The sequence below is a fragment of the Anomalospiza imberbis genome, chromosome 9, assembly GCF_031753505.1.
Source record: "Anomalospiza imberbis isolate Cuckoo-Finch-1a 21T00152 chromosome 9, ASM3175350v1, whole genome shotgun sequence".
Lineage (NCBI taxonomy): Eukaryota > Metazoa > Chordata > Aves > Passeriformes > Viduidae > Anomalospiza > Anomalospiza imberbis.
The window spans coordinates 24,100,267-24,113,874 of record NC_089689.1 but is presented as its reverse complement, the minus strand read 5'-3'; the positions used below and the strand labels follow the sequence as shown (position 1 = coordinate 24,113,874).

Below are 13,608 nucleotides of genomic sequence, written 5' to 3'. Positions count from 1 at the left end.
CTCTTGCCTTATTAAAATTGACTTTATTATATAATCTTCTCAAGGGAGATGGAAAGTTGTGGATGTCCCATCTTGAAAGTGCTCAACGCTGGGCTGGATGGAGCTTTGAGGAGGAACCTGGTCTAGTGAAAGGTGTCGCTGTCCCTGGCAGGGGGTTGGAACTAAATGGTCTTTAAGGTCTCTTCCAACACAAATCCCTCCATGATCAACTTCTACCTGAACTCTTTGCTGGTCTTTCTGTATAACAATTGCCAGAAGATTTAGTTTTTCCCTGGTGTTTCATCCTCACCTCTTTTCTTGAACAGTTACATGCCCTTAGTAATTGTTGCATTCTTTTACACATCTCAGAAAAGAGTATAATAATAAATTTTTCTGACAAATTTACACCCATTTGCCCATTACACCTATTTTTGAGGCATAACCAAAAAAAAAAACCAATAAAAAACAAACCCCACCAACAAAACCAAAAAACTCTGAATCCCTGAAGATATAAATTCTTCAGCTTTAACATTCTCATCAGGATTCCCAAACTAATCTATCATTGTACCATTTTTCATTGCAACAAGATGTTTCAGTGCTCTGGAACCAAAATGTGTAGTTTCAGCTTGGCTTGGTATCAAATCACATTCTGCTGGTGCGTTGCAGTGATTGATAGAAGCCACACTTTGAGTGCTTTACATTCCTATTCTTCTGCATCCAGCAAGCATCCAAATCAGACAAGTGACCCATGTCCCATGGGATGGCACCAAATCCCTTCACATGGGGCTTTGAGTTAGGTGCCATGGAGTTTGATGAGAAATGTCTCTTTGCCAGGTAGCTTCCCTTCTGGGGTGTACAGTGTGCCCAGCTGCTGGGACTGTGGAAAATTTAAAGCCCAAGTGATTTGAGGTAGGAATTGGAAATGGACCAGAGACCACCATGCTGTCAAATGGTTCCTCGTTTCCTGCGTTGTTTGGGCTGAGGCAGCACCACACAGAGAAGCTCAGCTGGTAAAACTCTGCCCTTTAAATTAACAAGTGATTGGGAAAGATCTGAGCCTGATTTAACTCCTTTCTAAAACATCTGGGCTTTTTTATTGATTGCAATCAGAGACAGAGCAGGACATTGCAGCTTCTTTGCCATCTTCTGAAATGTTATGTGACAAACAAGACACTGGTATTATTTCTGCTATGAAATGTTTGTTAGCTTATCATAGTAGGGATTCTGGGAAGAACATTTGCAACACTCTCAATTTCTGGTGGACTTTCCAAAAATGAAATAATCTTGAGGTTTTTATGTAGTTTTTTCTTTGGGTTTAGATTCTTTGGTTGTCAGTTTGGAGTTTTGTTAACTGATTTGGCTACATTGTGCCTTTGCTAAAGCAGAGTAGTGACCTGGCAGGTGTTTAAATAATCTAATAGAATAAGGTTGAATAAGGTTAATCTTCTCTCTTTAATTAGACAGCCATATGTAACACACCCAGTGGGCCAGATAACCTTGAAATTTGAAGTGAGAATAAAGACAGGTTTTAGAGAAAAATATCTTTAGTTACAGGTGGTAAAGGTAGAAGAAACAAGAGGGAATGTTCACTGATATAAAATCACAACCCTACACAATCCCTTTTCTCCATCCAAAGCCTTAGAGAATGTTTCTCAGAAACTGGACTGGGATATCTTATGCTTATCTTATCTTACATGCTCTTATAGGCATTGCAGGATCATTTGTTAAGTACAAACTTGTGCAATCTTGTTGGAAATTAACCTCAACAAAATTCAGGGTCTGTCATAAAACCTGTCTTAGATTCCATAGATCACTAAATCTCCATCTGTAGAACCTAATATATCTCTGTTGCATATAGGTAAAGCCTTACAAAGGAAAGCCTTGTAAAACCCTGGCTCAGGCCTGGTACTTCAGCTAAGCAGAAAGGGACTGGGGGAAAGGGAGTCAGCTGAATTAGGGGTAGAAAAACAAGTTATGTAACCATTGTGTGTTCACAACATGGTGTGAGGTGGTTGGTTGAATTATGTTTGTTATGATTTAAAACTATGTAGCTGATAACAAAGTTTTAAAAGGCCTGGTTTTTGGAATAAAGGGCTCTCCTTTGCACCTGCCTGGGGACCTTGCATCACCACAGACCCTCACCTCACATATCCCCATCACTGTAGCACCAAAACACTTTATAATCCTTCATGTATTTCCTCTCAAAACTCCACGGAGGGTTTAAAATTATTTTTACAAGTGAAGAACTGAGGCATTGCAGTTTTGACCTAGGTTAGATAAGAGACAATGACAGGACAGTCTCATGATGTCACCCTGAGTGAACCACTGTGTCACCTCTCCTATATTGTGACAACTGTGATTTTGCTCAGGGCTTTGCATACAACTGTAAAACTTTCCATTAGTTGTGGTAAAGGGTGTGTTTGGCTAATGGACATGTCCCTGTCTCTAACTTCTGATGACATTTATACCTGCTAGCCAATGCAGCAGGAGAAAGCTGCTTGCAGACCATATGTATGGGAGTGCAGGGAAAGTAAAAAGGGCCTTTCCTCCCACCATCCCAAAATAAATGTGTCTTTATAAATGCAAAAAGTCACTTTGAAGCTGAACAATTTGTAGATGCAGCAAGACTATGCAGGAATACAATTAATATTCTGGTTATGTATGGGAGTGAGAAATACCTAAGTGTGTCAGAGCCTGTTAGCAAACATTATAAAAGGGAGCCAGCAGTCTTGCTGTGGTGCTGGGGAGTTAAACTTTGCCTGTTAGGGTTCAGGCAGCAGTTTGCCAGTCCTGTGCTGCTTCCCTGTGGGCCAGCACACACCTTCTTGGCAGTCTGGGATCAGGTCAAATCCTTCCTCCAGGATATCCAAGAGGGAAAGACCTTTATGATGATGGAGATGGATGATTTCTGGCTGAGTTCTGGCATGGCTATGAGGATGTCTTGGGTGGAAGTAGTTGGGTACCCTGTAATGTAGCAAAGTAATAATTTAATTCTATTCAGGAGAGTAAAAGAAATATCAGGTACAGTACTAACCCCAACCACCACATATTAGAGCAGGTTCTCAGGCACAGCTGAATGCAGCAGTATCAGGATATAAAGCCAAGAAAAATGGCTGAATTAAGGTATAACTGAAACCCACCTAAAACCCATTTGTGATCCAGTAATACCTTACAATTTTCTAGTAATCTCTGACAAAGTTAGATTTTTCTGATATTCTGTCCACTCACAGTACTATTTTTTGTCAAATTTGGAGAAGCATTGAGAACAGTCAGCTTCAGCTCAAATCAGAGTTAGGTGTAAAATGCTATGTAAACCCAAGCTGTCCTAAAAAGTCCTGTCCTTGGCCTCTCAGATAGAACAGTTCAAATTAGTGGCTGTCTCTTACGTAAGCCAATTTTTGTCCCAGTTGCTCTTTTATGAACTGAGGACAATGTGGTCCCCTCTTGCACCAGTGCTGTTGGGAAAATTAGTCCATCAGTGCTTATAAAGCAGTTGTCTCCTGCAGTGCTGAGCACTTTAGAAAAGCCATGAAGAACTGAATAGCTCTGTCCTTGGAGCAGGCTTTGAGTAGCATGCAGTAAGCAGCAGCCTAGGGTTGCACATTGAACAATAAGGAAAAGCCAAATATTGAATAGTCCACTCATTAATGAACAGTGAGGATCCTGTGCACAGAATAAAGTAAGAGCCTGTGGAAAAGCACCCCGTGCTCCTGCAATTAAAGGCCGTGTCACAACAATGACAAGCACAGGGCTGAAGGAAGGCTGTGGGGACCTGTGCAATGTCCTAACTTTTAGGAGCTCAGTGTTGTGACATTAAGGTTGTCTCCTTTGACTGCAATCCTCTGTGTGTAATGGGTCTGGTAGTAAGAGCTGAACCATCTTCTGGGGGTGTTCCTATCATGCTGGTCCACAGGGAACAGGATGTGTCTTTCCTCTTTCCTAGAAGTGAGCAGAATTCCAGATTTGTGTGCCAGGCAGGACAGGAGATGTGTTGTAATATGGAGGAACACCATCCTACAACAGCTGGAGTATTCCCTAATAATTGTGAAATGTGTTGTGTGTCTGATTATTTGCACAGTCTGAGGAAGGCCAGAAGTGGCAACAAAAGCACAATTCAAGAGCAGCCATGTCTCCAGGAATGCTTATGTGTGTATCAGCTGTTTTTTGTGAACAACTGTGATGATGAAACTCTTATTTCCACCCAACCTGCCCCTCCAGGAATGTAGACAGACCAAAAAAATACTATGGTTTAAAGAATGGTTGCTTATCTGAAGGGAAAGATTTGTGAGGAAGCAGAATTAGGACATTGTCGGGAAGTGTCAAGTAGATAGGGCAGAAGGGCCTAGAGGAGTTTGGCTTGTTGACAGGGTGGGAGTACAGTAAATTAAGCACATGTTAAAATTCTCTTCCTCAGTGGCTTGCAGTTTGTGATCCATGAGCAGGTGGCTTTTGAACAACATCAGAAAAGATGGGCTACATATGTGAGAGTTCTGAAGGCCTTCGTGTGCCTACAGTGGAAATATTTTGGGATCCAAAAGCTGGGAAAAAAACCCTGTCTCCTGTGTCATTAAGTCAGTGATGTGTTTGGTTTTGAAAAGGCCAAACAATGAATCAGGGTTTAAAATGGAAGCACTGTAGGTGTTGCCAGCAACTTGTTTAAAACACCTGAGTGCCCAAGATTGGCGTGGCAGTGACTCAGATCCAGCTGGGAGCAGGAGTCTGAGAAAGCCTTCCCAGGGCAGAACAGGTGGGACTGGCTCCTGCAGGGTCATTTGGAGAGATCCACACCTGGGGACAGGCTCTTCCTAGGGGAGAGCGTTGCTAAACTGGGCTTGCATCCCAGGGGAAGTGCTGGAAACTCCGTCCCACAGAAAATTGGGCTGGGCACAATGCAGGTGTGAAAATACAGAGTCCTGTGACAGCTGCACGAGGGAGGGGATCTTACCCTCTGACACACCAGGCACACTCACAGGGTGGAGTTTTTCTTTCTGTAGGATGGGATTTCATTTCCAGCATGCTGCTTTGTCCCAGGAATCCTTCTGGCATTACTGAGGACCTGGGGTGTGTAAGGAGAGTTAATACAAGAATTGAGACATATCCTGAAGATCACAGCGTGCCCATGTCAGGAGGGGATGCGTGTCTTCCTTGGTGCGTGTGCCTGTGACACCTATTACCAGCCCTGAGAAACGCATGTATTCATCAGAAGGAGAAAATATCCCTTTGTGTTTATTCTTATTTAACATTGTTTACACAGAAAATGGAGAAACGCATCTTTAACCGTCATGTACGATTTAAAATTATGTCAGTAGAGCCGGCAGTGCTCATTCTGCAAACATCGACTCCACCGTGTGGTCTCTGGGAGCTAATGCTGCTCTGCCCGCTCTGCCCGGAGCACACTGCAGTGGTTCTGTTAAATAGCCTTTGTGAAGGTTTCCAGAGCTCTAAATTAAAAATGCAGAAAGCTGGGGAGGAGGAGAGAGTTTTCAGAGCAGGGGTTCTCTGTAGCTGGAGCGTTAGGATGTCTTGCTACCTAATTGCTTTAGAATATGTGGGCTTGAATGAGTCCTTTTTAATGAATAGTAGGCAAATACATAAATCACAAACCCCAAGCGCCCAGACGGTGAAACACACACTAATGAAGACCTGACTTGGCTGGCAGGCGTGGAGCTGATCTGTAAAACGCTGTGAATATATCAGTTTTGGAGTGATATTTGTGAAAAGAAGCAAGTCTTCTGCGTGCTGCCCTTGCCTTTGCTCCCTGCTGCCGCACACCTGCTCCTGCTCCGTGCCACCCCTGCTGCAGCCCCATGGCAGTGCCTGCTGCCACTGCCTTCGAGGGAGAGCAGCCAGAGGGACCAGCTACCCTCTGTCTGCACTCTCACTGCGGTGGGAGCGGGGAAAACAGTGCCCCCCCTTCTCCACTGCCTTCCCAATCCCAAATCCTCACCCTGTTGGTGGTGCCATTTGTGGGTTGGAGCTCCCCAGCTTTGTGTGTGGAGATTATCTGGAGATTCCCCATGTGCTGATCCAATGAACCAATGCAGCCTTACAAAGCTGAAGGGAAGGGTGCAGAGTTCTCTTTGTAATAAATCGCATGGCGTGAAAAAGGATTTCTTTACCTCCTTTCCTCCATTATTCTCCATATCTCACCTTGTGGAAATGGGTCTGTTAGGAAGAGATTTAGACTCACATGGCAGGAAAAACAAGCAGGGCAGGGAGAACTGAAGGTAAAGGAAGGCAGAATTCCTGGAGGTTTCTATAATTTGGAGATTCCAGGAAGAAGAGACACAACCTGAAAGAATAGGAAGAAGCCCTGAAAAATAAACCCAGCATGGGCCTTGGTACTAAATCCTTCCTCAGGATGTTGTCACTAAAGCAGCTGCATAAGGAATCCTTAAAAGCAGTGATGAGTTCAGTCCCAGAGGCAAAGGGTTTCTGTCCAGAGAGCTGCCCAGCAAGCTGGGTGCTGGTCTGAACATCTTTGGTTTTACTGAGTTGAGCTGGTAACCTCTTCAGATCTGGCTGCCTCCCAAGTAGGGAGGGATGAATACTGCAAAATGTTTCAGTTTCCAGTGCAATTTTGAAACTCATTTGCTTTGACTGAATTTGCACTGTGTTTATGTAAATTTATAAACACTGTAATAAATTTATCTACTTCCAGAAAACAGAAATTTTAGAAAAAGGCTGGAAAACATTGGTGAAACACAAATTCTAATTCAACAAGAATATTCACAGAACCTGATTTAAATGAACATTCAGTCACGAAGCAGAAGCACAGCATGTGGTCTGTATATCTAGCAAACTATAGCAAGCATAATCCAAAATTCAAACAATGATAATCAGCTTAAATGCTTTAAATTACATACATGTCATTTTTTGTGACTGCAGTGACTATGTGACCAAAACCCAGGTTTTTACAGTAGGAATGAAGACCAAAATCAGGTAATAGCTGCAGGTTGCTCCTTTGCTTGTAGCTATATATTCTGACTGTGGTTTTTTTTGCTAATCTGGGAGAGTCTGTGCCAGCACATCATTCTCATCAGGCTCTGTGGCATTGTGACCTGCCACGTTCATAAGAGCATTCATGGGCATGATCATTAATGCTCTTGGAATGGGATATCCTTCAGTGCCCTTGTTCCAACCCTCACTAATTCTGAAGCTGTTTTTGTCTTCCCTTGTACCTCTTGGAGTCTGTAATGTTTCCTGATTTTTTGTTTTCTGTCTCCCCCATCTAAGATCATCCTTAAAGAGTCCTTTGATATAATTAAGGTTCCCCCCGCCCTTGTTAATTTTATACTGAACACATTAGTTTATTTACAGCACAAAATAAATCTAATCTGTATAGGGCAAATTTGGAGGCACTTTCTAAATTAGGGGAATGCTTACAGCCATGTGAGGAACTGCAGTGAAGCAAATGACAACACTTGCACTCTAAGTAAAAAAGCTGGTCTCAAATATTGAGAGATTATGTATTCTTTTAGGACACACTTGCTTCCCACCATGGAGCTGCTGTTCCCAAAGCATATCTGTATTTCTACTTTGCCTACCCAGTGTTTGAAGCAGCAGGCAAACAGTTAAGCAGTGGAACCAGCTTAAGTGTTCTAGAAATTAGCTGGTTTAAGACTGGGAGGATGAATTAAAAAGCAGTGCAAGATGCAATTTTTAAGTTATCCTGTTCAGGCTCTTGCATTGGAGGCATTAGCCATGGGGGAGATCACATCAGCTGGGAGCAAGATAATAAAATGAATGCAGGATCTGTAATGGGCACGTGGGAGACTCTTGCTGTATGTTTTGGTCATGTCCTGATATACGTGAGCTTTGGGAGACAGTTCTACATCTAATAGAGTCAATAATCAAATCTGAAGTACCAAGAAACACAACTTGATGTTTCCTTAGAGAGGCCACAAGTTTGCAGCAGATGAATAAAGAGAGACTGTGGTAGATACAAATTTGTCTTTAGGCAAAAAGGAAAGAAAAAAGACTTGAAAACTGGAAGGGGGGAGAAAATATTACACTGTTTCCAGACTGGAAAGAAATAGTTATGCCTACATCAGAAAGTTAATTAATTGTTGTTACATTGATAAATATGTGATATACCACATCAAAGACTAGCTAAATGATATTTGGAAATTAATTTGGATTCCTATTAAACAGAGCTCAAAGGAGCTTCCCAAATGAATAACTTGTTTGCTAAGCATTGCTTCCTTCTGTTTATAAAGTCTTTTCAAGTAAAGACAACTATTTTCAACTGTTCTTGTTGTTTTAAATGAACTATGAGATTCATCACCAGACATTCCTGACACATCCAAATATTGCAAATTGCAATGACTTATTTAGGGTCTTATTAGGTATTCCTTACCTTTTTTCTCTATGGGGGTGACTTAGATAAAGTTATCTAAAAAGTCCCAAACCCCAAATTTAATATTGACAGTATGCTCATTTTCTCTAGTGTAAATAAATATTATTAAAAGAAAATGCAAATGTGACACATTAACTATATATATATATACAGGCTCAGATTCTGAGCTCTTAGAAAGCTTTTTTACAGTAAGAATGTTGTTTTCTTGGGAACTGTGCCAAAATACAGTAAAACTCATGGCAGTTTCTGCTTTTATTAAATGAAAAACTCATTCCTCTCATTCTGCTCTTCTGCCAGTTTTATCCTGGTGTAATTCCACCTACGTCTCTGGAAATATTTCTGGTTTTTATTAATGCCTATGAGTTCAAAAGACGATAGGATTTTTTTTTTATTCTTTTTTAATTTTTTTTTTAGAGGTGAGTGCAGAGAGTTTACATGCAGACAAAAAGAAGAGAGAGAAATCTGACACAATATGCTGTAGGGTAGGATGGCAGCAACTTTCTGAGTTGTCTATGGAATTGTAGTTGTTTAAAATGTCCAGGAAAAAAACCCATCTGGTTTCTATACAAGCAGAGAAGTGGCCACCACGACAAAGAGGTGCCTTCTGCACCCCAGCAAAGCCAGCCATGGCAGCAGTGATGGAGCTGCAGAGCTGCAGTTGGGTGTTTGAGTTCCCAGAGAGCTGATGGGTGGGTTGTATCAGCACAAGGAGCAAAGCAGCTCCTGCTTGCTTAGATACCCATAAGAATTTTTACAAAAGAATGTCACATTAACTTTGTATCCTCTGATTCATAGGAAAATATTTATTCATCAGGTTTGGAAATCAATTTCATCCTCTGGTTTCATCCCCTCACTTTTTAAACACTTCACCTCTCTTAGTTTTATTTTCCTTTCTCTTTGCCAATTGACCCAAACCCTATGGTTTGGGTCTTCAGATTCTTAGAAATTTTTTTGTCAAAGGCTAGCACTGCTGGAGTGAATCTCTTGTTTGCAGAGGTGTGTTTAAAAGATTAAGACAGAACAGACATTCTTGTAATAGACATGGGATCAATGAAAGCTCTTCTTTTCTCGAGAAGCTTTAAGCCTTAGCAGCGAGGTTGATTCTTTTGTTTATTTGTTTTAACTATAGAAGAAGTTGCATCTCTACCTGGGCTTCTATTATTTGTATGGTCTTCCACAGAAGTCCTGAGCAAGAATTTACCCAACTCATCCCAAGCTTAGCTTGAGATGAGAAAGTTCTCTTCCTGAATGTATCAGTAGCCAAAGATTTTCTAGGTGATCTCTGCAGCAGGCAAGGGACATGATTTCCCCCTTGTCATACTTGTGCCACTTCCAGCTTTCAAATTTCTTTTTCAAATTTCAAATTTTAAATTTTGGTGGTCACTCTATCAACAGCCTACTGAGTTTCAGTGCGCCCTCACGAAGAATTTGGATGCTACTCTGTGGGGCTGTGGGCAGCAGAATCCAAGTCAGGACAGTGTCCTGGGAGGGATCTGAGTCAGGGCAGGAAGGAGAAGCCAAGGTGGCATCCATGCTCCAACGCCTACAGGATTTGATGGCCAATAAGCATTTTAACTTGTTGATTTGGTTGGCTAACTTTTGTATAGGCAGTTGCAGGAGGGGAAGAGACAGAGGCCCGGCGTTAGTGGAATAATGACATTCATGCTTTAAATCCCTTAAGCACAAACCTAATGGCCATTGATTACAATGCTCTGAACAGCCCTGCTGAGTCAGAGCCTGACTGAGGACAAGCTGAAGGTCCAGTTTGGTGGTGCAGTGTGTGAATCACCCTGATAGCTGCAGACCCTCAGCCAGACCTCCAAAGAGAAGGGAACCTCCAAGGTCAGGAAAGGCTGTTCCAGGGCCAGCCTGCCAAGCTGGGGAAAGGCAAAGGATAAAGTGAGCACAGGCTGTGGAAGGGAAGAAGGCTGAATGGCCAGAGCTGTTCCAGTTGATATTCTGCTGGTCACGTTATTTCTGAAAGGTGCCATTGCTGCAGGCTTTCCTCAGGGGAGCGTTTGCTTTGTTTCCCCCATGAGAACAACATTTAACTACTTCAGCCACAGAATATAACCCTAATTCTGCAGCTGATCCGAGGAGAGGCTACAGCCCTGCTAAGCCTTTGTGTCTGTTTTTTGTGTGTGTGTGCAGGTGCTCCCTGATGGGGTTTGATCTGAACCGGCACTGGGCAAATCCCTCTCCGTGGGCTCATCCCACCCTGCATGGAGTGAAGGAGCTCATCATCGACATGTACAACAACCCGGTGAGTGGGGACAGCAGCTGCTGAGCCCACCTTGTGCTGAGGGACCGACCCCTCCGCTGCAGGAGATCAGGGGACAGTTGTGCTTTTGCCACAGGAAGCATCAGAAGTGGAGAAGGCATGGGAAATGAAGTTCAGCTCAGCTTAACTGTGAAATTTCTGAAAGCAGGGCTTAAATTCTGTTGAGATGCTCTCATGCTCTGAGCTGGATTCAAAACATCAGGCCCCCCAAACTGAATTAGGGAATGGCAGCAATGCTTAATCCGGGGCTCTGGCAGTGGTGGCTGTGTGGCGTGCCGTGCAGGAGGGGGAGAATATTTGCAAATATTATATAAACACACACGCACACACTCATGCTCACTCAGAGAAGCAGAGGTGTTCTTGAAGGTGAAATCTCAGCTAATCAGAGAAGATGGATTGAGGAGAATATGGAGAAGAGGAGTGGGAGGGAGGCAGACAGCTATTGAATGTTTGACATCAAAGCGCAGAAGGATTATTGAACGTGGCACCTAAGAAAAACTGCTGGGAAAAAAATGGAGATGGGGAAGAAAAAATCACTACCAAAAATAAGAGGAGATTTTATAGATTATTATTTTTTTCATTATAGGATTCCTGGTATTTGTCTTTTCTTTTTGCTTCTCACAATGGAGATGGAATTTGAATCTTTAAGTCCCTGAAGTTTTGCTAATTTTTTCCTTTTGTTTTTTCTTTCTTTCCTTTTTGTTTCTGTGAAAAAGGACCTAGCTTGCCTTGATAATAAATAAAGAGGATTCTTACCCCTGGCTACATCTTATATAGGATAAGACCTCCTTTAATTTAACTCCTGGTTTTCCCAATACATCTTAATTGGACTTTTTATCTTCCAGTAATACCTGTACAGAGGAGTGTTTAGGTAAAGGAAGATAGGTTAATAGATAAGATCGTTACCTATGGACTGGAATCCAATTGCATGAAAAATACTTTCTTAGGCTACTAATTGTTTGGCACAGAATTTGCCTTTCTATTCTGTTTCTGCAGCACCTTGAACTGTGCATTGTGCCTCTGACCAAGGCTCCTAAGCTCTATTAAAGTGATGATGATAATGGTGGAAAGGGACAGAAAGGAGCTTTGGAGCCAGCCTGGTCTTTCCTCTGTTTTCTACCCCAAAAAGCAAGAAAATTTTCCTTCTAGACAAGGGAGTGAGCATACAGATTGCCTTAAGAAGAGGTTTCTTTCCAAGAATGAAGAGGTATTTAAGCATTACAAGAAAGTTGGGTGTAGGGAAGTGCTTGTAGCCAGTAAGGCAACAAATCCTGGCACTATTAAAAGTTACTGTCAGTAAAGTAAAGCTATTCTTGGAGGTAGGGGGAAGTACTTTTCAGCTTCATCCCATTCTAAGGAATCTTTGAAAATTCTGGTAGCTTTCAGCTGTCCTATCTGTGAAGAATGAATTAACTTGCTTTGGTAGCTAAAATGAAAAATCAAAAGAACTGTTTGGTGAGAGCTGATCTGAAATGGAAATTTTTTTTTTCCTCCATCTTTCTGTCTCTCACTCTTCCCAGTGATCAGACTGAGATGAACCAGTTCCAGTTCATTTCTTTCTGAGGGAAAGAAAAAGGAGCCTTTTAAACAGAAGTGCAATATTTCATTTTCAAGGTTATTTAATTTTTTTAAAAAAATACTTTATAGATTTTTTTTTATTAAGGTACCAGCAAAGTTCAGGTTTGCTCTTCAGAATTCCATTTCTTAGTGAATTAGCTACCCACCAAAAAAACCTTCTTGTCAACACCAGCCTTTCTGGCAGTTTCAGGGATGCTCAGCAATGCAATGTATTATATGGCATTACTTTTATTTTCAGGAAATACCAGATTCATAGACCCGCTGACCCCAGTAACATTGGTATGAAAAGACCATATCCAAAGTGCTGGGACAAAAGGGGGAGACATGCCAGCTGCCATGGGACTGCCCATGCACCATCCTGCTTTAGCATCACTCTTACTAAGTTATGACAGAGTGCCAGAATAAAACCTGCTTTGAATCCCTTCAGGCAGCTAAAAATTTTAGGTTCTTTTCAGGGGTAGAGTGTTACTTTCAGATGACTAATACATGATAGATGGCTGGCTGCAGGCACAGGTGACCTGCTGCAGGAGAGCTGGAGTCAAAGTGTGTCACATCAGGCATTTTGCATTTGAACACATCTGTCCTGCCACCCTCTCCTCATCTAAAGTCTCCCCAAATTGGGGAAAATTAAATGAAATGCAAAACCTAATTTCCTGAGAAATTATGTGATAAAAAAATAACCTTCATCCCTCCCATTGTAGACAAGATCTGCTGTGAAGGGCTGCCCACAGGAGACTGGATTGTTTAAAGCAAGAGGAAGTTTGGCTCCGTGTTGCCATTGCAGAACAGCTCAGTGCAGGACTTTTAGATGTATTCATTCCCTTAAATCACTTAAGGAAAATTAGCTGCCATAAGACCATAAAACCATGTTTTAAATATTGCTGCATAGGAGGATTTTTCTTCTGCTCTGCAGTATGGGAGATAAGCTCTTTTCTTTGAAAAAAAGTTCATTCTGGAGCAGGGAGGATGAGTGACACAGAAATAAGTGAAGTGGGTATGAGGCACACACACAATGCCACAGCTACAGTGATTCCAGCACTGAGTGTTCCAAGACTGAGTGTTTGCTGTAGTTACTGTATAAAAATAATCCAAAGCACTTGTGGATCACTGTTCTGGGTTTTACAAAGTGTGCTTATTTTATTTTATTTTTGAAATGTTTCAGAGTCTGTAAGGACCATATTGCCCTTAGGAGGGAATGGATGGGTCAAGAAATGAGAGAACAATAGGAAGCTTTTGATCTCCTTGCCACTGATTTTGACGCAGTTACTCTGATGATCAATGTCATTATGGTGACCTACATGGTCTCAGCTGTTTCTAATGGTATCAGTGTTGCAGATGAGACTGAAGTGATAGTGTCCTCTAGATCATGTGCTGCTGGCTGGGGATATTTCTGTTCCCAAGCAACTTTGCC

The 13,608-nt window shown here is 42.0% G+C and overlaps 1 protein-coding gene across 3 annotated transcripts in view; it reads left to right on the top strand.

The window, feature by feature from the left end:
• The window catches only part of LOC137478706 (cytosolic carboxypeptidase 6-like), an 886,432-nt gene that overhangs the window by 729,043 nt on the left and 143,781 nt on the right, over window positions 1-13,608 (top strand). For all 3 annotated transcript variants that reach the window (XM_068198695.1, XM_068198694.1, XM_068198699.1), the window contains exon 9: window positions 10,490-10,601. In XM_068198695.1, coding sequence (XP_068054796.1) covers window positions 10,490-10,601 — 112 coding nt within the window. The remainder of the gene's footprint in view (window positions 1-10,489; window positions 10,602-13,608) is intronic.